Source organism: Scomber scombrus, chromosome 22, assembly GCF_963691925.1.
Source record: "Scomber scombrus chromosome 22, fScoSco1.1, whole genome shotgun sequence".
Classification (NCBI taxonomy): Eukaryota; Metazoa; Chordata; class Actinopteri; order Scombriformes; family Scombridae; genus Scomber; species Scomber scombrus.
In genome coordinates this window covers 1,740,159-1,765,000 of record NC_084991.1, presented here as the reverse complement: position 1 = coordinate 1,765,000, position 24,842 = coordinate 1,740,159, and the positions used below count along the sequence as shown (strand labels likewise).

Sequence of the window (24,842 nt, the reverse complement as noted above, 5' to 3'; positions counted from 1 at the left end):
TTATGAATGTGAGTGGATGTTAGTGTTCACCTGGTTGGCTGGAGCTCTATTTATGTATTTTAAATGATGTTCTGTCCTCTATTAACCCTTATTTAGCTTTTAACTACAAGTGAAGGCACACTGGGTGAATCTCAGGTATAACATTGGAGGTAGTGTTGCTCCCTGGCAGCAACATACTGTACGTCCACATATTTCTGATTTCTATCACTCATTCCTGCGCTTTATGAGTGACAGTAATGGAGAATTTTCTCTCATACTGTGAAGCACTTCTCAAAATCACAGTGGTAACAAATAAAAACCCCCACAACAAAACAGCAGCCTCTGCACGCTAAAAGATATTCATAAAATGTCACAGCACTTTCAAAAATGTCAAAGCAATTTTTCAAACACTGAATGCAGGTGCAGCGTGTCCTGATGGATGTCTGTAAACCTCTGCTCCTGCTCTGTGTGTGGAGGCTGTTTCTCTTTCTACTGCACAACTAACAAGTATCCATGTGGGATTAAGATCTCTCACACACACACGCACACGCACACGCACACACACAGTTATTATAAATCAGAGGTAATCCTGTGATATTAGAGGAACATACAGTTTGCTTTTGGTAATAAACATGTATCTGCTAGCTGTGCTGTCCATGAGGGCCTGCACACTTTGATTGATTGCTTCAATCGGACCGCTGCAGACAATCTCCATTATGTCTCTACATGAGGAGACTGCGCTCGGCCATCTGGGAGACAGCACCCAGCGTCACAGCGGGGAGGACGGCTGGTGACACCCGCTGGTGCCGAACCTTCGGCTGCTGGTTTCAGAGCTGCTGGCTGTCTACTGTTCATCCTCCACTGCTTCTGTCTCATTCTGGGAGCTACTTCCCCCACTCCTAAAACACAGAGTGTTCCATTTCTTTTAACATGTTTTCCTGCAGGCTGAGTTCAGTGGCTCCTTCTGGACAAACAATCTAGCAGCAATAAAAGCTGAAAGGGAAACAACCATCCTACTGTTTAAGCACTCTTACATACACATCTCATTAAGTCCTGATCCATCCATCCAGTCTTCTTTTAAGGATCATTCATGTCATATTTTGAAAAGCAAACTTAAGACCTACCTTTTTATTTGGCTTTCAATTGAATTTTATTTATTTATTAATCAGTCTTTTATTTTGTATTTTAGCCTGCTCTACTACTGGGACTATTCTGTGTATTCTATTTTATTGTTTCTTCTTCATAACCCCCCTTTCCTCCTAAAACATGCAGGGCAGTAGCTCTCCAGTAGCAGGGTTGGAGACCACTATGGTGGTCCAGTGGTTAGCACTGTGCACCCAACAACCTTCAAGGGCTTCTGCTTACAGACCAGAAACATGCAGGATTGGTGGATTGATGACTGTGGATTGTGTGAGTATGAATGATTCTGTGTCTATGTGTCAGCCCTGTGATTGACAGGTGACCTGTCCAGGGTGTGGCCCGCCTCTTGTCCAGTGTCAGCTGGGAACCCCAGCAATCCTCTAAGGACCAACAGTAGCTAATGGATGGGATGGGTTAGGGTTACAGGCCACATTACACTTATACAAAGCCTGAATGAATCCTAAAGCCGTGTTCAGACCAAACGCGATGTCGCGCATCGAGATTACATGTAAAGTCAATGCAAAGACGCGATTAGATGCGAATTCGCTCCGGGCGACGCGATACATGCGTCGCATTGCGGCGACATCGCGTTATGCCGTGCCGCAACAGCCTATGTGTGCTCGATCACTGAAATACCGTGTGGTCGCACGAGATTCCGCACAGATCTCTAGATGTGCCTTAAACATCGTAGAAAGGTTTCGACTATGTTTACAGCTTTAGCAGTAACAGCAGAGTAAAAGCCATCAGGTAAGTGTTTATTTTAATAAACTCCTGGTGTACTTAAAAACTTTCCAATGCATCTATTTATGAGTAAAGACCCTATTTGTACTACTGTAGAAGTTTGATAACAATCCAGGCATTATTAGTGGAGTAATTTATGAGATACACTGGTGGTTCCGTTAGCGCCTGTAGTAAGCCATTCGGCTGATGGCTCTAACTCCACTATTTTGCGACCAAATGGGAAAAAAAAGGGCTGAGGCGGTGATTAGATAGCGGTGATAAATTACGCCGAACCATCGCCCGATCCGTCCGAAAATCACAATGAATGCCTCCCAGGCTATGTCAAGCCCTAGTCAGGAGACGGCCTCAGATAATGAGCCACATACGATCGACTCTGTATGCCAGCCCATTTCCCCCACTGTGATGAAAAAAAAGATCCTGTAAGTCATTATAATGAGAAACTATCTCAAAATAATGAGAAACTATCTCATATAATTATCAGAAACTATCTCATAATAATGACTATTTCATCTATCTTGAGATGTTTTAAGTTTAAATTTCAGCTCAGTGAAGCACTTTAAGGACCAACACTTTTCAGTGAAGTGACCTTTCTTATGGAATTGTTCAAATAAAGAACTTTATGTTGACCAGATTGTTACTGTAGTTAATCATTTACAAGTCAATATTGCCTATATGGACAGCTATTTAAAAAACGTGAACCTGTAAAACTGCGGTGTTGAATGCGATATGGTCGAAAATTTGGGTGCATCTAAATTTTGTGCTGGTGCACCTAAGAAAAAAAGTTAGTTTAGAGCCCTGCTAAATGACTGCAGGCCTGTGGCTCTCACCCTCATACCCGCTAAATGCCTGGAGAGATTGGTTATGAAACACATCGGAAGCATCACACCAGCTTCTTTCGACCAGCACCAGTTTGCTTACAGGGAGAACCGGTTGACTTCACACTGTACTGGAGCACCTGGAGCTGAAGAACACATATGTCCGCAAGCTCTTCATCAGCTACAGTTCTGCTTTCAATACAATCCTGCCAAGCAAACTCATCTCCAAACTCCAGGACTTAAACCTCAACACCTCCCTGTGCAACTGCATTCTGGACTTTTTAAAAAACCACACACAGACAGTTGGAATGGGGAAGCACCACTCTTTAGACCCTGACCATCAGCACCGGTGCCCCACAAGGTTGTGTGCTCAGTCCACTGCTCTACACGCTCTACACACATGACTGTTCTCCCTCCTATCCAACAAAATACATCTTTAGATTTGCAGACGACACCACGGTGCTTGGCCTGATCTCAAACAATGATGAGTCTGCTTAAAGGAGGGAGGTAGACAACCTGACAGTCTGCTGCACTGATCACAACCTCAACCTTAACATCAAGAAGACAAAGGAGATTGTTGTAATGTGAACATTATTAAGTTACTCTTTATTAGAATAAGAGTACAAGTCGAGTGGTTCTTTTTAAACTGAAGTTACCACAGAGATGATCGTGGACTTCTGCAGGTCGGGTCGGTGCAACCATGCCCCACTCTACATCAGCGACGAGGAGGTCGAGCAAGTCACCTGCTTTAAGGAGGAGCTGTCCTGGGACACCAACACAGCTTCAGTTATAGGGAAAACCCAGCAACGTCTCTTCTTCTTTCTCAGGAAACTAAGAAGAGAAAATCTACCACAGAAGCTGCGGATCAACTTTTACCGCTGTGCCATCGAGAGTGTGCTGACATACTGCGCAGCTGCCTCGTTCTTCAGCTGTATGAAGGCAGAACAGGCAGCAATACAGAGAGCCATCAAAACAGCTGGTAAGATGATCAGGACTGACCTGCTACGGGATCACAACCAGTGGTGTAGTGGTCCCTGGAGAAGTGGGTATACTCTCAATTTTTGCCTTTTTTTAACGCAGCCCAGAAAAACAGTAACATGTAAGACTACTCTATTTAGTATTTGCTCATCATCACATCATTTCTGCTGCTTGATCTCAAGGAGGAAGGATTATGAAATGACTAAACCAATACTGGCCCACAGACTAGTGAGAGACAACTATGTATTTTGAGTGACCTATTAAGGAATAAGGAATGACACCTATTCTCTCACTTGGCAAGTCAGTAGTTTCTTTTGTAAACTGTCTCTTTGAACAGCTGATTAGCAACAGATAGTGTGGGCCAGATGTGCCGCTATTATAAAACTAACATGACTTGATCAGGAGCAGTTTGTAGGTATTAATGGTCACACAGGCAGCCTGCATGAATCTAAAATATAAATGAGGCAAACATGGTGTTTCACTTATTTTTTGAACATTTATTTAAATAAAATACTTCAGATCTGAATTTGACAATGCATCCTCGTTCATATTTCACCTTAGATTAAAAACACATATCATTCTCTTCCACACATCAAAATCAATCAGATAAACTCAAAAGTGCTTTCTTCTTGAATTGATGCTTTAATAGAAACTGTCATGGCAGCTTTGTGACTTAAAGAAGATGCCTCGTCAATTAGGACAGCTAATTTAAGGATGATGCTATAATGCTAATATACGGATGATGCTATAATGCTAATTTACGGATGATGTTATAATGCTAATTTACGGATGATGCTATAATGCTAATGTAAGGATGATGCTATAATGCTAATGTAAGGATGATGCTATAATGCTAATGTAAGGATGATGCTATGATGCTACTGACGATTTTGCTCCGCATCTCACTGGCAACATGTTGTATTATTTGTGTTGCACTGTTCTCTGTGTCCAATGTTTCAGAAGTTACCCAAACTAACAATCTACCTAAACTTACCGGTTCATTGCATATCCTAAAGGCAAATCATTTAAAGTAAACTTGTAAAAGTTAATGTGTCGGTTAGCAATATTTACCTCGGCATGGCCCGCCCTTCCCTGCCTCCGATTGGTTCATTAGTTTATTGATATTATTGATATTATTGATAGCGAGTACTAGCCAATTAGAGGCAGAGTAGCGTGGGTCATGGCTTCACCATCCTAGGGAAAAAATGGGCAATTTGGCTCGCAGATACTACTGAATGGTGCACATCAGGGGGGATTTAGAAGTGGGGATACGCATGCTGACTGAAATAAGTGGGTATACGCCGTATACCCTGGTATACACCACTGATCACAACCATCACCACCTCCTGCTGCCTGCAGCCTTCACTCCGGACCCTCAAGGACTCTTCTCACCTTGACTACCACTTGTTTCACCTGCTCCCATCAGGGAGAAGGTTCAGGACTGTGAGAGCAGGGACTTCCAGGATGACTAACAGTTTCTTCCCACAAGCAATAAATCTACTCAACAGCTCCCTCCCTTTGCTTCAGGTCAATGCCCTCTCTCTCTCTCTTCCTGTTTCCTGTCAGCCTCTCTGCCACCTACTATAAAAATAAAGGCAAAAAGCCCCAAAATAAATCTTTAAAAAAGAAAGAAAAATATCAAATTATATAAAACAAGACAAATAAAAAAACAAACAAAAAAGTATTGTTCAATATCTATAAAATGGTCCAGTGTTTCATAAGACAGAAGGAACTATTTTAACAAATTATATTAAATGTGAAGAATGAATATTTTTGACATTTTGGATAAATATGTGTTGAATATATTTCCTTTTTTTATGGTAGGTTGAGCAAATTTCAAGCTTAAGGGGAAAATAAGTATTTTTCCTGATCTCAGATGAAAAAACGGGTCACATCTGACCCTGAACAGTATGTAAGGGTTAATATAATGCAACAATAAAACAGCACCACTAATTACATATACAAAAATGACTGTGGAGTTGAATCAACAAAATTGTATTAAGTTTAGAGAATGAAAAATGAAATATTATAAGTTTATAATCCAGCAGCCTGATTAAAGACCACTGGGTGTCAGTATTGAACCATGATTCAATATAACATTAAACCAGCCTACAGAAAACATAAAGACAGCACTTCCATTGTCTCATTCTAGACTAAAAGAAGACGACTTGCAGCATGCAGTCCATACGGTTCATCTACCTATTGGGCAAATATGATAAATAATAACTGGTGTATGCATGTTTATAAGATGACCAATCAACATTTAGTGTTTGGACTTGAATGGATTACTTTTTAAATGTAGGTGGAGTTCTGTGAATAACTCAGATGGTGAGGAGATCTGGCCTCTCTGGCGAGACGCTGCTTTATCTTTTTTCTATTTAAAATATATAATCTCATGTGTAACGTTTGATAGGAACACTTTCACAAGAGAACTACACTAATAATTTACCAAAGAAAGTATAAACTCAAGGTCCACTTACAAGCTTCTACATCTCATGGTCTTCCTAGGCAAAAGGAGGGATGACTCAGACTTAGACTGTTACATGTGAAGAAATGCTGACCTTGATTAGTTCTACGTTGCAGAGTTTGTGTGAGGAGCATATAATAATGTTTAAAGCCTTGGGCTCAGGTTGAGTTTGATTATTTTTCAAATGTAATATATTGATATATGTCTGTTTTTCTCCCTCTTAATGTGTCAATCATTTTCATCTATGTGTGGCAAGTGTATCAAATACATATGTAATGCACAGTGGGGAGAGACTGAGCGGAGCCAATTCATGCTCTGCATTTAGCTTTGGCAAAGTAACAGCCAATCAGTAATGACTGGAATAAAGCTAAGTAGTTGTGGGTATAAAATTAGGTTCAGTTTGGTCAAATCTCACAGATTCAGGTACAGGTAGACCTCTATTGTGGAGGTTATGGTTAGTAGTATTATCAGTATTTAATCTCTATCTGGCCAGGATCACATGTTATTTCCCAGCCAGCATGTCCATGTGGGCCCCACATGGGTTAAATGCGGCTACGTGGGTACTGAGTGGTCATGGACTTGAACTGGACAAATTTTGCGGGTCCCACATGGTTTCAGTAACATAGGCCCCGCATGTGAAGCCCACGTGGGCTGGCTAGATGGGCCCCATTTAAGGTCCATTCTGATCCCACCTAGACCCCATACAGGCAAACATATGGGGCCTAGATGGGCCACTCAGTTGGGTCCCACCTGAAACCCAGTCAGAACCCACTTGAAGCCCATATGGGCAAACACAGGTGGGGCCACCATGGAAACTGCAGACAAACCTACCTGGGGCCCATATTTGCAGCCCAAATTGAACCCTTATAGGGCCCACATGGACATGCTGGCTGGGAATTGTGGACAATATGTATCTTTTCCTCCAGTTTCTTTAGTTTGACTGCTTATTGACAAGCTAACAGCTGCCTTTTAGGTAACAGCACATCTGCAAAACTAACTTCCTCCAATCCTCTGAATTTATCATTTAAAGTCAGCTGAAATTCATGCATAAGATTTAAAATTGAATTAATGAGTGGCTCCTTAAAACTTTTAATAGCCTCTGTGATAAGAGAAATGGTGTCGTGGGACCTTCATTAAAGGGAAGTTATGGGACGACTTCACCGGGGACAGTCAGACACACCAGGGAGCTGATAAACTGGGCGATCCGCTTTCCTTTCATTTAAAAGAAGGTCAGCTCACTGTTCCCCTCATCATGAAACATCCCATCAGCAGACCTACAGGCAGGAGACACACACACACACACACACACACACACACACACACACACACACACACACACACACACACACACACACACACACACAACACACACACACACACACACACACACACACACACACACAGGTCATGTAGTCTGTAACTTTCTACGATGTTTCCTGACAAGAACGATGTAATTTGATACTGATGATAAGGACATATATACTACAGTATTTCTGAGTTTCCAGAGTAAAATATCTCAATGATGTATATTGGACACTTTATTCTGTGAGATTTGAAGGACACATTTTTCCTCAGTGGGTTTGGACACATTTAATCAGTATTTCTTACTAGGGTAACCCTAGATTGGTTATTCTAGTAAAGTTATAAATATGTAGTATATGTATTACATATAGGTTATTATGCAGTGGTTTTACTGGTCCAGCCCACTTTTGCACTGAAATTGGGCTGTATGTTGCCCCTGAACTTTGACACCCCTGAAATAGAGCTTAAACACCCATTTTCTCCAAACTAAATAAATAGGACAAATATGTCAGATATGCACAATATTCAGAGAGTTTCCGATAAGAATAATCAAAAAAAGGTGATTTTCTTTTTATTGTAGAAATTCAATTGGCATTTTTCCCTGTATAAAAACACCTGGTACTTCATATTTTCTTTTCAATTTCTACTTTGTATTCACACACTGTATGTCCTCATCACTATTACTGGACCGGTCGGAGCAGATAGAGTGTCACTGGATATTCTGTGTGTAGGTTTTACATGTCTTTGACCCTGAGGACGAGCAGTGTGTATGGTCAGTTTGTATTCATGTAGTCATGGCAATAAAGGCTTGTTTGGTTATTTAAGGATATGTTTAAACACCTGACTAAGAGGGAATACACAGACTCCTGTGCATTGATCTATGAACCCTTCATAGTTTACTATTGAGGAGCTTTAGAAGTCCCATGCAGAGTGACTCAGTATATTCTATAAGGATTATAACAGTGACTCATAACTTCAATATTTACAGATTTAAACAGAACGATCACAATCTGTGCAGCAAATACAGGGATCATTTAACTTTTAATCACTTAAATTGGAAGCTGGATCCTACATTTCCCATAATGCATCTGAGTGGACTTCTTCCTTAGACACTTCCTGTCTGGTGAACTCCCAAGTCCTTCAAACTTCATACTTCCAATATAAAAACACATTCTTTTATAATTTTGTAGTCTCCAGGCCCAAGCTGATATGACATCACCGGTGATGACATCATCAAGGTGATCTTCTCAGACTTGATGAAGCTCCTCCAGACACACAGAAACATCACACGCCTCCACAGACTGAGCACAACTCACGATGAGGTGGTAATCTGCAACTATAAATACACACATGTATACTGCAGTGTGTGTGTGTGTGTGTGTGTGTGTGTGTGTGTGTGTGTGTGTGTGTGTGTGTGTGTGTGTGAGGTGTATCATTGAGTGTTTCCATGAATCCTTCTTCATTTTGGGTTCATGAGGTTAAATTGCTCTTCATGCAGGAAGGAATGATAAAAGACAGTAACAACTGAGTGTTTGACTCTTTGCTTTTATTCAGGTAGCAGCATCAGTCAGCACTGTCCTACTTCCACACTGCAGCTCCTCCCCAGCCCTGCAAAAAGCCCCACACACACAAACACAAACACACCTGCATACTGAACACACGTGTACAATCAGACAGCTTATTCACTTACAGACACACACCTGCGTGACTGCACCAGGCCCTTCTGCAGCTATCTTGTACAGAGAGAGAGAGAGAGAGAGAGAGAGAGAGAGAGAGAGAGAGAGAGAGAGAGAGAGAGAGAGAGAGAGAGAGAGAGAGAGAGAGAGAGAGAGAGAGAGAGAGAGAGAGAGAGAGAGAGAGAAACACACAGAAACAAAGGCCTCTAGTTTTACAGCAGCTCCAGCATCCAACCACCAACATTTAGCTTCCATAGAAACAAATCATGTCCACCTCTCCTCAGCACACAGTATGATACTCTGTGATTCAGTCATATAATGTTATCTTAGGGGGGAAATAACTTTCATTCAGCAGCAGATTGCATGTTTGTGTTTGTGTCTTAACGCAACTGTGGCAAATTTCTAGAGCTGCAACGATTAGTCGATTAATTGCCAACTATTACGTACTGAGTGGGCATGGGCAAATCTTTCAGGATCACAGGTTATTTCCCAGCCAGCATGTCCATGTGGGCCCCACATGGGTTAAATGCGGGCTACTGAGTGGGCATGGCATTGAACTGGACAAATTTTGCAGGTCCCACATGGTTTCAGTAACATACACATGTGAAGCCCACATGGGCTGACTGTATGAGCCTCATAAGATATGTAAGTGGGCTAAGTGGGCATGGGCATAAACAGGGCAAATTGTATGAGCCCCATATTGTTTCAGAAACCACATGTGAAGCCCATGTGGGCTGGCTAGGTGGGCCCTGCTAAAGGTCCATTCTGATCCCACTTAGATCCCATATGGGGCCTAGATGGGTCTCACCCAGTTGGGTCCCACCTGAAACCAAATCAGAACCCACTTGAAGCCCATATGGGCAAACACAGGTGGGGTCACCATGGAAACTGTGGACAATCCCACTTGGGACCCATATTTGCAGCCCAAAATGTAACCCTTATAGGGCCCACATGGACCTGCTGGCTGTGATCACTGCCATTTTTAAACAATCCTACAGTAACTATTATTTCTATTGCATTTATATCTCGTGACTATATCCAACATATACTAAATCATATAGTATGAGTATATTATAGTGACTGTCTTGAGACATCGGGGGAGGGATTTGTCTGTCACAGCTGGACAGAGAAAGGAGAATATTCATAACAAACCTACATCAGTGTGTTGCAACACAAACAGGAGAGCAGACACCTCTGCAGTGTTTTTAGCTGATATCACCATAATGTTGTAAAACTATAGGCCAGAGTGAGAAAGAGAGAGAGAGGGAGAGAGAGTGACAGAAAGAAAGACTCTCCTCACTGCAAGTGGGTGGTTTTCACAGAAATGCTGTTTCAGAGCTGAGACTCTCCTTCCTGTCCTCCTTACATCTTCCTGACGGTGCACACGGGTAGACATGGCCGCTCCACCCATCGGGACTGTAAACACACTGATAAATAATACTGATTGTTGGAAAAGAAAAGTAAACAGTGGGCTCAGTGATTGGTGCTTTACTGTATGGTGGAAGAGGGGGGGGGAGGTGGGCTTCACTTCCAGTAGGTTTGTGTGTGTTTGTGCAGACCACACAATACACACACACACAAAAATAAAAAAAAGCAGACTGCACCAGATGCTGTCAGATTGTGCAGTCATAACAAAACAGGGGAAACAATTGTTCGCAGAACACTCGGGCTGATGTGGAGATACCCTGAATATCAACCGCGTGCACGACCTCCAGCCATCCTTGCACTTAACTTCTCTTGTCACTCGAGGAGGAGGATTTATTCTGATCTGTATCAGCTATGAAACAAATTAAGCAACAGCAGATGTTCGGCTGGCTGGCTGTTCGCCTCAAATATCTGAGCGTGCGCCACTCGTCACAATGAGACTTTCAAAATCTGTGCGGACGCGTTCGTCGCTTTGTCTTATCTCGCCGCCTGCTGACGATTTGCATTTGAGTCGTGTGCTGTTTGTCAAACGGCGGCTGCTTTGTGTTACTTGGCGGCACTTGGAAGGCGTTCCTCTCTCTGCAGCGTGCAAACAGAGTGGAAGCCCCACAATGATTCACATCTTCAGCTGTCCTTAAGCTTTTTTTTGCTAAGCAGCCGTCCTGGAGGAACACACACACACACACACACACACACACACTTTTCATCTACCTGCATGTACATACACAGACACACACACACATAATGTTACACATAGCCCACAACTCTGTCACTGGTCTTACAAATATGGCGAGGCATTGAATGTCTGCTTTCTCTGCCTGCTGTCTGTCTGTCAGGACACACACACACACACACACACACACACACACACACACACACACACACACACACACACACACACACACACACACACACACACACACACACACACACACACACACACACACACACACACACACACACACACACAGCCGGGGGTCCAGACCCAGCAGTCACTCAAGTGGTCTTTCACAGCTTTTACATCCTGGCAGAGGTCAACGTACGGACATAAAGACCCCCGCAGTTCCTTTTTGAGGGTCAAACGTTCTAACAAAAGTCTGAGGGACTCAAGTTTCAAAATATCCCGATGGTCCCACATGGGCCGTCTGTTTCCTGCGCCGCCCCCCTCCCCAGCCCGTGGGGTGTGTCAGTAGTTCAGGGCTGGGAGTGTGAGGGTCCCGCAGTGGTGGTTAGCTGTTGTTCTCGGCCGTCATGTATTTTAGGGCGGCGAAGCCGTAGCGCCGCGACATGTTCTGCTGGAACTCCTCCTTCAGGGTCTTGAGGCAGACCCGGTACTGCTTGTTGGAACGGAACTTGGTGATGTCGAAGCTGGGAGCGTGAGGCATGTGGATCATGTACGCGTTGGGCAGAACCACAAACTCGTACTCCTGTAGAGAGAGAAGATGCTGAGTGGTACAGCTTCTTTTTTTTTTTTTATCACAACATACTGAACATATACAGTTCAAACATCAACATGCTGCTGCAGTATTAGCTTATGGTGGCCAATGTTAGCTCATGTAGATATTTCTAACTGATATTACACAGTCAGTTTGCTGACTCTTCTCTACTTTCAGCGTTTACCATTATCCTGTACACACACCTGCTGCTCAGCAACACTAATGGAACTAATTAAAGCTGAATTCACTCATTCATGTTGACCATTTGAGGACTGAAGAACGCCACAATAAGCTGAAAAAAAATAGGTGTGACATCATCACCTTTTTTGATGTAATGTGAATGGTGTCTAATTTCACAACCCTAACCCTAACCAGAAGACACATTCGCTTCAATTTTGAGTCCACCTGATGAATGTGAGTCCATCATTCACTGTACTTTGAACTCTGGTTTGGTCTCCACCAATTTCTGAGAAAAAATATCTGGCGGCTGCTGAATGGACTGACTGCAAGTTAAAATCAACACTGTTCTTTGGAAACTACTTAATTTCACCCCAAACTCACCACTTTGTTTAATTACACTTCCTATAATTGAAACACTGTTGCGGAGGGGTGTTTATTTGGTCATAAATAAAAGTCTTAAGTGTAAAAGGTTCTACTAGTCAACACCTGAACTACCCACAACTTCCTGTTTCATGAAACCAAGTGGTGCCAGCAACAATCTACACATCAGCTAAATGCAGCATAAAATAACAGTATATACGTAATATGTACAGTATATAATGTGCATGTCAGTGTCAACATAAATGACAGCATGTAGTCTGCCAACAACAGAGCACACAGACTGTATCCTAAATATGAATCAAACTTTTCCTCTCTCTCTCCATCATCTTAATTGTTAATAAGAATGACTGACTACACTTTAAATAATACTTAACACTACATCATAATTAACTTGTTTGGCACAACCAGTTTTTACAGATATAACTTAACTCCCACAATATAGTCACACTAAGCTACAAGACTTCTAGTCATCACAGTTTACTTAGACGGGGCCAATGAGGTTATTTCATTATAAGATGGCATTTCATTGAATATGTCATCACAAAGAGAGCTATTGAATACTGAGCTAAGACAGCTTCATAAAGCTTTAATAATACAGCCTAATCATTATAAGCATGCTGACTTACCTACAGAGGCATGTCTACAGAGGCATTAACTGTACAGCACTCATCACACTGATGAATGTGTGATGAACACTACTGATTTCATCACAAACACTACGGAAGAGAACAGCTTTAACATCTACATGTATGTAGTATTTAAATATGTTTATCAAAAATCATAAAGTCAAGCAAGGAAAAGAGGTATACTGTATGGTATATTGGAAGTATCCTGTATAGTGTATTAGAAGTATACTGTATAGTGTATTGGAAGTATCCTGTATAGTGTATTAGAAGTATCCTGTATAGTGTATTAGAAGTATACTGTATAGTGTACTAGAAGTATACTATGTAGTATACTAGACGTATATTATGAAGGAAAAGAAGTATCCTAGAACTGGATGAAGTGAACATGTGACAGTTACCTGTGCATCCAGCTCCATGATGTGAGCCACCTTGTTCCAGCCAAAGCCCACAAAGCGGCGGTCGTACTCAGGACTGTCCCTCCTCACCATGACGTAGGGCTCAAAGTCGGCCTCCCACTGTACCCTGTATGGCGTGGTGGCTGTCCGCCACTTGGCAAAGTTAGTTGGTGCGTGGCCTTTAGTCCATACATGGTACCTGGCAGGAGAAAAAATAAAAGGTTTGGGAGTGTGTGAACCTTCCTCAAGTGTTTCTGGGAAGAAGTGCGATTTCTAGTTGATAAAATTTTAGGTGGCGTTTGGGTTACAATCTGTATCAGTGAAGCTCTTAAAAATCTTGTTATTTATAGAGCGTTTGTTTACTTCACACTACAGACCAAATCATAGTTGATGGGGGGAAAAAATGTGTTTCTTTTTCTGTCTGTGCCATCATAACACCTCTTTCTCCAACAACCGCCAAGATAAAAGAGGCATTTACTGACTGCAAATTCAAGGCGGGCGAAGCAAAGTGAGTGTGACTGAAGGAAACCTGACGGCATGCACACAGGAGAGAAAGGAGGGAAAGGAGGGAAAGGAGGGAAAGGAGGGAAAGGAGGGAAAGGAGGGAAAGGAGGGAAAGGAGCACCCTGCTTGTCCTGCTGAACAGAAAATTCTTACTGGATTGTTGCTGAACACAGTCAAACATAACTATACTACAGATGTTTTTAAGTGAGATATTATACTGGTTACTGTTTCATTTAAAGCATCAGTTAACCAAAATTACAAAAGAAAAAACCCAAAAGACTTTCTACTGGCATCTTCTCTTCATGCAGAAAGTTCTGGTTTTGAGTTATCTGTTTTTAAGACTTCTGCCTCTACACCAGTAGAGTGGTGATGAATAGAATGGTGATGTTCCTTCTATTTCATTTAAGTCATGATTGAGATCAGCAGTGGTGGTAGAAGATTCTTTATTTAAAGGTATAATATAAAGGGTTTTCTGTAGTTACTGTTGTAGCTGCTGGAGGTGGAGCTAGTTTACACTACTTTATATACAGTTAGCTAGTTTAGTCCAGTGGTTCCCAACCTAGGGGTGCGGCCCCTCCATAGGGTCAGCAGATAAATGTGAGGGGTGGTGAGATGATTAATGGGAGAGGAAAGAAGAAAAAACTACGTTCTGATACACAAATGTGTTTTTCAGTTTTTGGACTTTTTCTCTAATCTTTGATTTTTGCTGAAATATTGGATCATTTGAACATTTATTGAAATGAAAGCATGTGAGAAGTTTAGAGGGAAAAATCAGTTAACAACTCATAGACATCTGAAATGTGAGCCGACTACACACTGCTGTTTGCTTTCATCTTTAACAATGTGTTGTATTTATAAAGCTTGTTATATTATCCATTGTGTCAAATCTGCATCTGAAAAGTAACTAAAGCTGTCAAATAAATGTAGTGGAGTAGAAAGTACAATATTTCCCTCTGAGATGTAGAAAGTAGCATCACATGAATATACTACAGTAAAGTACAAGTACCTCAAACTGTACAGTACTACTAGTTGAGAATATAAAATGTGTATCTCTGGAAAATAATGTGTTTCATTGTCATTCAAGTAGGGTATGTATTCTCAGCAGAAAGCTGTGTTTCTTATATTAAATATGTGAATTGGAAATGTTGATGTATCTGCTTATTTTTCCTGATAAAGTTCTCATTGAGCAAACACCACCTTCAACTGTGTTTTCTGTAGCATTCCAACGATTTAACTGTAACTCCTAATGTAACCGTCCCTCATTTTAATTGCTTATTATCATTTCTCAGTTGTATTGGATTTTTGTGTTTTATGTATTTCTAACTCAGCACAAGTGCACAGTGAGTCTCTGTGAGTGCGGTGCTGAGGATAGCTGAATCAGTATTACTGACTTACACGACCACGGAGGAAGCAATGAAAAGAGCTAATGAAGTGTGTTGTTTGAATGAATATCTGAAGACTCTTAAACATTTATGGCTACAGAAACAGAGAAAAGGTTCACCTGAAGGTGAAGAGCGTGCCCATATCCAGCTGAGAAAGCAGCTCAGCCTTAGATTTTGGGTAGGAAAGACGATATCGCAGAGTCTCAAAAGCTGGAACCACCAGGGCTTTCTTGTTGTTGGCCATGTCTAGCTGCACCACTGACTTCCTACAAACACACACAGAGACGCATGTTATCACTTAAGTAATGTTATCGCATGTACAAGAGCTCAGAAAAAAAAGGTGTTAATAACACTGCAGACATGGCTGGTTTTCTCCTCTTACCTGAGGTACTCGAAGAGGCCGTACATAGGCAGGAAGTCGATGTCTGACAGGAACATGTACGGTGTGTTGACCTGCCGCATGGCTACATTTCTCAGGAGGTTGACCGGGTAGAACTGCCCCTCTTTGTAGACAATGTGATAACCGACGTTGCCGCGGCTCATCAGCACCTCTGAGCCCTGAGCGTAGCGCAGGAACTGCTGGGCCTCAGCGTCTGACAGGTACAGGGCCAGACTGATGGGGCCTTCCCAGTGCTTACAGATGGCCTCCAACATCTGGAGCCTGCACAGGGTAGAACACAGGGACAGTGGTAACACAAATGTTTATTAGTATGGATGTATGTTCGCACAGTAACCCCAAAAAAGTGTGCAAGATCCATATAGTCTGTGGACCACATCTTAGCTAACATCTTGTCCAGATAACATGCTATCTTTAGCAAACTAGACAATAACTTGATTGTTCTTTACATTTCATTACATCATGACATACCAGTAGTAGGGCTGGACATCATTTGAAATTCTTAGATACCAGTGCCAATATATTATTTGATTTTCAGTATAAAATATACAAATACAAAAACAGTACTTTTTTCAATGCCTTATTTTAAAAAGTCCAACAATAACACACAGGTGTCTACAGGCTCTTTGTGGGACATTTTCTTCCATTTAACACGATCTGACATCATGGCATGACATACACCAGGCATGTCCAAACTTTTCCATAAAGGGTCGTGTGGAGGTCTAATACACAGCCCTAACAAAAAGCAGTGATCATTCCAATTCTCCACACAGGACAGAACATCCATGTTCTAACACAGGTTGCTTGTGTCCTAGTAATGTTAAATGAACTGTACTTATATAACACTTTTCTAGTCTTTCAACCACTCAAAGTGCTTTAACGCTACAAGTCACATTCACTCATTCACACACCGTTGGAGCAATTTGGGGTTCTTGCCCTAAGACACATCAACATGTAGACTACAGGAGCCAGGAATCGAACCTCTGATCTTCCCATTAGTGGCCGACCTGCTCTACCTCGTGAGCCACTGAGGAGTTCTCATTTATCTGGAATCTGGAAGATTTTGGACAAACTATGGAGCCCTGCAGCTTTTTCCAACTGTTTCTGTTTCCATTGTTTCTTTGTGACTTTAAAAAGTGAGGCGTGACACAGCATTACCATTACAATTAGCCATGACTGCCCACAGCTTTAATTGCATTTTGTTAAGATATGAAATAATGAGTTAGTCAACCTTGGACTTGATATGCAAATAGTGTACTGATATTTGTTTGATATTTGTTACATTAAGTAAAGCTCGGCAGCCTGGCTTAGCGGGAGACTTCTTTGAAGAATCAAGCTATAAAAAACATTGTTGGTCAGGCTGGCCTCTGCTCAGTGTCACACACTCTGAATACACAATATCTGCTGTAAAGTGGTGTTGTTTTCCACTTTACTGAATCAGGTACTTTTTCCAGTATTTTAAATTGTCATGCCTGTATGCCTCAATTTCATAGCCTGAGTTCCTCATCTCATTCCCTGTCTGCCTTCTAGTTACTCTGCATGCTTCTACTTCAGTAAATGCATTTGGTATTCTATCTGAAGGTGGGGTTGTGTTGTTTGCTGAGTATCTGACACTGTTTTGGATCTGGAATGCCAATATTTCCCTCCACAGCATAGGCCTCATTAAAAGGAGACAGAGTCTAAAGTCTGCTAGAACCCCCTAGAGGAAGCAATACTTATTACACACACACCACAATACATAATACATAGCTGAGCAGGACACACAACATACTGGCAATATTAAAACAGGGCTAAAGTGTTGTTTGTCCTGAGGGTGATTTAAAGAACCATGCAGTCATCCAAATATCAAGGTTTAATCCTTTGGAAGCGTGAACATACTCCACAAATTCTATTAGTTTATATCTATTAGATTAGATGTATTATCTTGTGTGGAAGGTTACATTTTGCAGCGCATTAGGAATGCCTGTGGGATGCCTGAACTGAAAGCAGCAGCATCATACTGAAACCCTTATTCTGATGGTAGCACTATAGTTTGGGGAGGATTACCAAAAATATTAGAAATCATCCTCTGTGGGCCATGAATATCCATACCAAATCACATGACAACTTTACTGGTAAGCCTGGTTAATCTTCTGCAACCCTGTGTCCTCATATGGGAACATTACAATTTGGGTTTGCCTTCATCCTGCTTAACTTTGACCTGTTGACCTCTTTCATACATGCTTTTTTTGCCACCTAGTGGTAGAAAAAGCACAATACAGTGTAAAAATGTTAAAACAATAGACTCTTGCTCTGCTTAGAAGCGAATAGTATCGGATCTGAGCAGCACCATCTTGAAAATTTCCAGTGCATGCCGGGTAAAAAAGCCCCCACGGATTCTACTTATATGGACATCAGGAGGAGCATGAGGCGCCCTCCTGAACCTGTGGACCAATCAACCTGTCAATCACGACGTAGCCACGCCCTAATGCATACCCTGCTTTATCGTCACATATAAAATCAGGGAGGCCAAAATGTCCCAAATGAACATCATACTGCATTGAAGAAGGCTTTAAACTAGCGATTGAGACCATAAACACATTTTGAAAACGTTTACTGAGGTTAGAAATCAAGTGAGAAGTTGGTGAATTCTCCATTGACTTGTATAGAGACGGAAGTCCTTTTGACACCAAAACGATAGAATGCAGTTTTAAGTTACTTCTGCGTTGGCCTCATTTCAAAGGACCGGAACTCCCCACCTGGTTAAAACCAGATGGCAGGCATCTTGGCTAAGTCAATCAATAGTTGATACCCAGATAAGTGGACCAAATACAAAACCTTATCAAATGTTATGGTTGAAACAGATTTGTTTATGCTTACTAACGTAGTTTGACATGCTATACAAATTTGACAAATTTTAGCAATAGCGACAAGCTACGACACGGCTAATCAGGAAGTACTGTTTTGAGGACATTGGGACTTTATTATCTTTGGTGCAAACTAATTATCACAATACAAGGACATCATTTTTTTTTCAAAAACTACTTCCTGTTCAAAGATTATGCTTAGTTTTTCTACTTATCAGGTCAACTAATCCAAAAATATCCAGGAGAAATTAAAATTCATAATCTACAAACATACTTTATTTGTCACACATACAGGTGTAAAGTGACATTCAGTCAGTCAAGTATTGAACAGTGGGCAGCCACTATGCAATGCCCGGGGACCAACTCCAGTTCTATGCCAGTACCTCGGTCACGGGCACTCACAGGACAATTAACCCAACATACATGTTTTTTTTGACAAAGGTCCATTTTTTGTTGCAAAGGACCATAGTGTGGGGACTGACAGAAGAATGGGTGTTACCATCCAAATGTCCTGCAATTAGAAGGGTTAAGTCTGTGTAACATCTCAATCCACCACTGTCTACCTCTCTGTACATTATCTTAAATAAATTGGGAGTCTCCAAAGGGAAACTGCATATGGCAACAACACAGAATGAAATACTGGTAAGATAGTGGGATACAAAAACAAAGACTGTGACAACTAGATTTATGGAATTACAGATAAACTTAATCAGAAAACATATTTGAAAGAACAGTCGGTCTGTTTTTGTTTTGCTACTGTGGTATCAGCAGGAATTTTCCATACGTGGTGATGAATCTCTTCACTCTGCTGAGATCTGAGGCTTACTAAACAAGCAGCCTGGCTGACAGACTTGTTGGTGAAATTTCACACCTCCAGGCTTTATTCTGCCCCCCTCACCATCCTTGAGCCAGCAAGAACAGAGCAAGCAGAGGAGGGCATTTTCAGACATGCAATATCCCCAACCTTATTAACCATTGTTCTGTTCCGTATTGTTCAGTCAGAAGACAGAATTAGGGGGTGGCTGCAGCAGAAACAATTCTCTAGACTTTGACATATTAATCTTAATTAATTCCTCAAAAGTCAGGATTTGTCTTTATTGCTGGAGAGAGCTGAGAAAAGCAACAAACTGTCACATTTTTCATCTTCACCATATGTTACAACAGGTCTTTGATGTGGAGATGATGGACATGGAGTTTCTTAGACTTCAGGAACATCTCCATTTAGAGACAACTATCATTTGAGAGACTGTCAATCACCCTCAAGCTTTAAATCCACTTCCAGCACTCGGCATTGACTTGTTTCAGTTGCAAAATACTTAATAAAGGACCGAATGGCATTTAACAGTATGTATTTACCATGGTAAGATGGTTTCAAACAGTAAATTTAAGGCTGGGTTATGCTTGAAATAAACTGGTTTGAGTATTGCCTGCAAATATCTACAGCAGTGGTCTCCAACCCTGCTCCTGGATTCTAAATATTAGCTTGTTATCAAGCAGCTGCAGCTTGTCAAAGAGATTGATAATGAGTTCATTATTAGAATCAGGTGTGTTAAAGTGGGGAGAAACCTAAAACATGCAGGGCAGCTCTCCAGGAGCAGGTTTGGAGACCACTGATCTACAGGTACTAGTTTTTTTTTTTCTTAATTATTCTGAACAGCCTTCCTGGAAGGTGGAGCAAAAAAACCTGTAGTTGTAGTTGTATGTATGGAAAAAGAAAGAGCATGATCACAAACAACAGCAAGAGCTGAGGTTTGTGTTAATTGTGAAATTTCTGACTTAAATCAATTAATTGAATTGTTGCACTCTGTGGATTCTTTACAGTGTGCCTCATTGTGGGTCCACAATGGCAGAAGTGATCATATAATGCTATGTGCAGAGGTGGAATGTTACTGTTTACTCAAGTATTGTAATACAGTACAATATTTCTATTATACTACTTCATACTTCTCTACAATTCAGAGGGAAATATTGTGCTTTGTACTCCATAATATTTATCTGACAGCTGGAGTTACTCGTTATCTTTCAGATGAAGATTTTACATAAAACATGATGAACTCATAAAATACATTACATTGTTAGAGAAGAAGTGGTTTCCAACTTTATTGGCTTGAAGCCTATTACAAAAAAAGCAGTGTCTCATAAGGTTTTTATTTAAATAATTGTTTGATATTCAAATGAGTTAAATCATTTTTCCAAAAGAACACGCAAATCTACATACAGTACAACCCAGCATCAAGTTAAACTACACAGTAGTTAAAAGTACGTAGCTCCATCTCAACGAGCTAAAACAGTTAAACACTACATATACACTGATGCATCAAAAGCATGTGATATAATATATTAGTCACAAGGGCAATTTTTTGATATAATGGGGACTTTTACTTTAGCTGCTTTACAGATTCCCTCCAGACATGTTTTAAGATGTATGAAAAATACTCTACTTTGAATAATAAGTTGTGTCTAATATGGTTTTTGCACAAAAATAGTTCATCTACCTCATTAAAATCCTTAGAATGACATCTACTCAGTCTCCCTCATTATCAATTCCAGAATTTATGAATATGTAAATGTTTATTTTATAAAGTTCAACTACTGGACACGAGAGTCTCGTACTTCACTGAAAAGTCTATTCTCAGTGTTTGTGAACTGGGGGCTTCAAGTTTTTACATAACACTTTTGGAAATGAAATACTGGACTGTGAGTGGCTCCAAATGAGGCACAAATCATGCTTGTATGTACACACCTCAAACTTAGTTTTGAATGAGCACAGCGAAAATGTGTCACATACATCATTATGCACATAAAAGCTCAAATATCCAACTGAAAGAGCAAGACGTAAAACATATTTTTGACTGAAGGGGGACTGTAATTTTACCTTTTAGAGCCGAGAGCCTTTTTTATACATTTTATATACACAGTTGTATTGCAATTTTCACTCAAGTAAAGCATCGGAGTGGCCCGCTTATAGCAGAAGACCCATGTAGGTGTGTGTTCCCTTTAAATACCTGCGCTGACTTTGTCTGGTTAGCAACTGCACACAACAACCACAACAAAAGTCATCTCAAGGCACTTTACACATACAGCAGGTCTGGACCGTACTCTTTCATTTAAAGAGACCCAACATTCCCACACGAGCATTTTCATAAATATTTTTTCACTTTAAAAATCACACAATGTCAGTAACAGGAAATGATGTCATATGACCAGTAATCAGGACGTAAGCAAGCATGACGCAGAGAGTTGTTGTTTCATTGTATCTGAGCTAATCCAGTGACATCTGCATAGATCTTATGCCTTTGGTAGCATTGTAGGTTTGTACTGATTGTTTAATTGTTATTTATGTGACAATGTTACATTTTGTGAAGTTTAATGCTAGAAATGTTACTATTGCTAATGACTACACTGTTCCTAACCCACAGGAAGTCCATTCAAGAATAATTACAAAAAATATATAAATGAACAGATGATTGATTACATGTTAAAATATATTGCATTTTAAGTTAAATACACAATGAATGCATACAACTTATCACGGTAAAAAAACAAGGGGATGTAATTCATACCAAATATTGATTTGGTATTTTTACATTGAGTATAAATGTTAATATAAGCAAGTATAGTGTTGATGTTTTAGTTTCATCTATCCTTGTAATGTCAGTAAACCTGTTGACAAGGAACACACACACACACACTGAGGCAGCACCCGAGTAGTATGCAACTACTTGGGCTCTTGGTGACTGCTTATGTGACTACTTGTGTGTTCTGATGTACTGTTTAAAATAATGAAATGTATTTAAAAAAAGCTATTGGGAAGATAGATTACACTGTAACGTCCTTCCTGCTTGGAGCTCGTCTTAAACAGGAAGGACATCAGAGGACTTTAATCTAGACGTTCATTCAGACCAGTTCAAACCAGTCTGCAGGGATAACCCTGTAATTCAAACGGATCAATCCCATTATGAGAGGAGAAAGAGAAAGAGGTAGCAGATATGGAAAACTACTGAATATATGGACCTTTCAAATTTAGGAAGAAAGACACAATGCTCATTGCAAAAAAAATGCTTCTAATCCCCCTGCTCATTGTTAACAATGAAACAAACTGCAGAATTAGCATATAAATGGCAGACTGATGATGTTTGATGGTAAAAAATCCCTGGATTTTCTCTGTATCCTCACAACCAACATAGCGCTCTCTATTAAATCTGACAGTGGGGTGTTTCAAATCCACGAATAGCTGAACGTTGTATGCCCCATCAGATACAGTAGATCTGTTAATATGCCCCATTGTGTCTCAGCATGGTGTTAGTAGAATGCTGACAACCATTCTGCTTCATGGCTGGTAAATGAACCCCCATCACATGAAGTATAAATCCTGCTTAGTTGTCCGTGTACAATTTGAGTCAAGTGTCTTTTCACATGTGTTCATGTACATGGGAAAAAATCTCCATGGATGCAGAGGAAACATTTCACATGGCTGGGAACAGCAGCACCCTGAAAACTGGTCTCAATTCAGCTGTACCTCTTCCTCTCTTTACTCCACAATAATGGCGATATGATGAGTCTTACAAATTAGGGATGGAGGCATGCACTTTCACAATTTCCCCTTGAAGCTATCAACTTTGCAGGCACTGGAAGTATCTGTGTGATGAATGACAGAACAGAGCTGCAAATTGGTCAGTGAGTCATTGCAATCTGTCTGTTTCTCAGCATAGAAAGGGAGAGCCTCCTGAATAATCTAAAAATATTATATATATATATTCTTGGAGGTGCAGAGATGAGTGCAAGAAACAATCTGTTTGGTATTTTGCTGACCTTCAAACTCACTTTGCCTGTCTGTGTGGCATGAGAGTGCACACAGACAGGCGAACTGAAGCAGCACAAAGCCAGTTGTTGTATTTTAGTCAAGATTTGGTCCTAGACTAAAAACAGACGTCTCAGGATGGCGCGATATCAAACCACTAACACTACAGTAATTTTACAGGATGAATCTCTGCATCCACACGACATCCAGTAATACTGAAACCTTCCTGCAGGGTTGTGCAGAGGTGTGGGCGTGTTTATTTTTTGCTTTAACCTCAGTCAAACCATCAGAGAATAATGTTTCATAGCTTCGTTCTCAGCAGCAGCATTGCTCACTCTCTTTATTCCCCCTCACTTGACAACCACTGCACTGTAGGAGGGGCTGCCTTTGAACAACCATCAAATACTGCATAGTATACCTTTTAATAATATAATAAGTTATTGCAACTAAACACACCAAAATGCTAACATAAAATAACATTTAAAGTGGTTAAAGCAGGAAAGTCAGTAAATCTGTCTGCGTTGATTTATAAATGAATGTGGATGATTGTTACAGTATCTGCTGTCCACAGCTGCTTTACATTGCATGAAAGCAGTTCATTATCTGTAATATATACATACATACATTTTTATTAGTATTACTAAGAAATGTTACATTCAGGTCAATATGCCCATTTTCTGTTTCATGTTGGGCTTGAGTTTATCATGTTATACTTTCAGCAGATTTTTGGAGCATGCAGTATTTCATTGTTCTGGATTGTTTCAATAATAATAAACATACATTTGCATAAAGCAAGCATATGTGTACACTCAGTTTTGTTGTATTTTATGTGCAGTGACAATAAAGTCTCTGTCTGTCTATATATCCATCTATCTATCACATGTCTGCAGCATCTGACGGCAAAGGGACTGATATGAGGAACTGATTAAAGAAATACTACACCAGAGTGCAGTGTCATTACACATGGCCATTCACTGTGTTTACCTTCATTAAACCACCTGATGACACAAGGCTGCTAAACAGCTGTGAGAACAGTGATGTGCAAGGCTAAGAGAGTATTTAATAATCACCACACACACTGATCTATATTCACCTTTACCCAGCTCCTTTGCACTATGCACTGCTGTACATACATGAATCAAAATAGCAGGTGTGCACGGAGACGCCTGCAAAATCTGTGGGTCCAAGACCTAACACGCTATGCTCGTCATTACACCTGCACAGTTAAAACAGGGCCCTATATGTTGAGGACATGAGCATCGGTTTTTTATAATTTCAAATATTTATTTTCTTGATACTGAAGAGCTTTGCTGCTGTGGAAAAGAAGCTGCAGAGCTGTAGATAGTCCCACAGCAAATTCTGCTGCAGCAA

General features: G+C 40.7%; 1 protein-coding gene across 1 annotated transcript in view; it reads right to left on the bottom strand.

Annotated features, from left to right (window-relative positions):
• Positions 1 to 10,151: 10,151 nt before the first annotated feature.
• LOC134004191 (xylosyl- and glucuronyltransferase LARGE1) overlaps positions 10,152 to 24,842 on the bottom strand; it is a 34,836-nt gene continuing 20,145 nt past the window's right edge. The window contains exons 6-9 of the mRNA XM_062443377.1: positions 15,810 to 16,088; positions 15,547 to 15,693; positions 13,545 to 13,740; positions 10,152 to 11,950 (exon numbers count right to left, since the gene is read on the bottom strand). Of these exons, the coding sequence (XP_062299361.1) occupies positions 11,753 to 11,950; positions 13,545 to 13,740; positions 15,547 to 15,693; positions 15,810 to 16,088 (820 nt within the window). The 3' untranslated portion in view covers positions 10,152 to 11,752. The remainder of the gene's footprint in view (positions 11,951 to 13,544; positions 13,741 to 15,546; positions 15,694 to 15,809; positions 16,089 to 24,842) is intronic.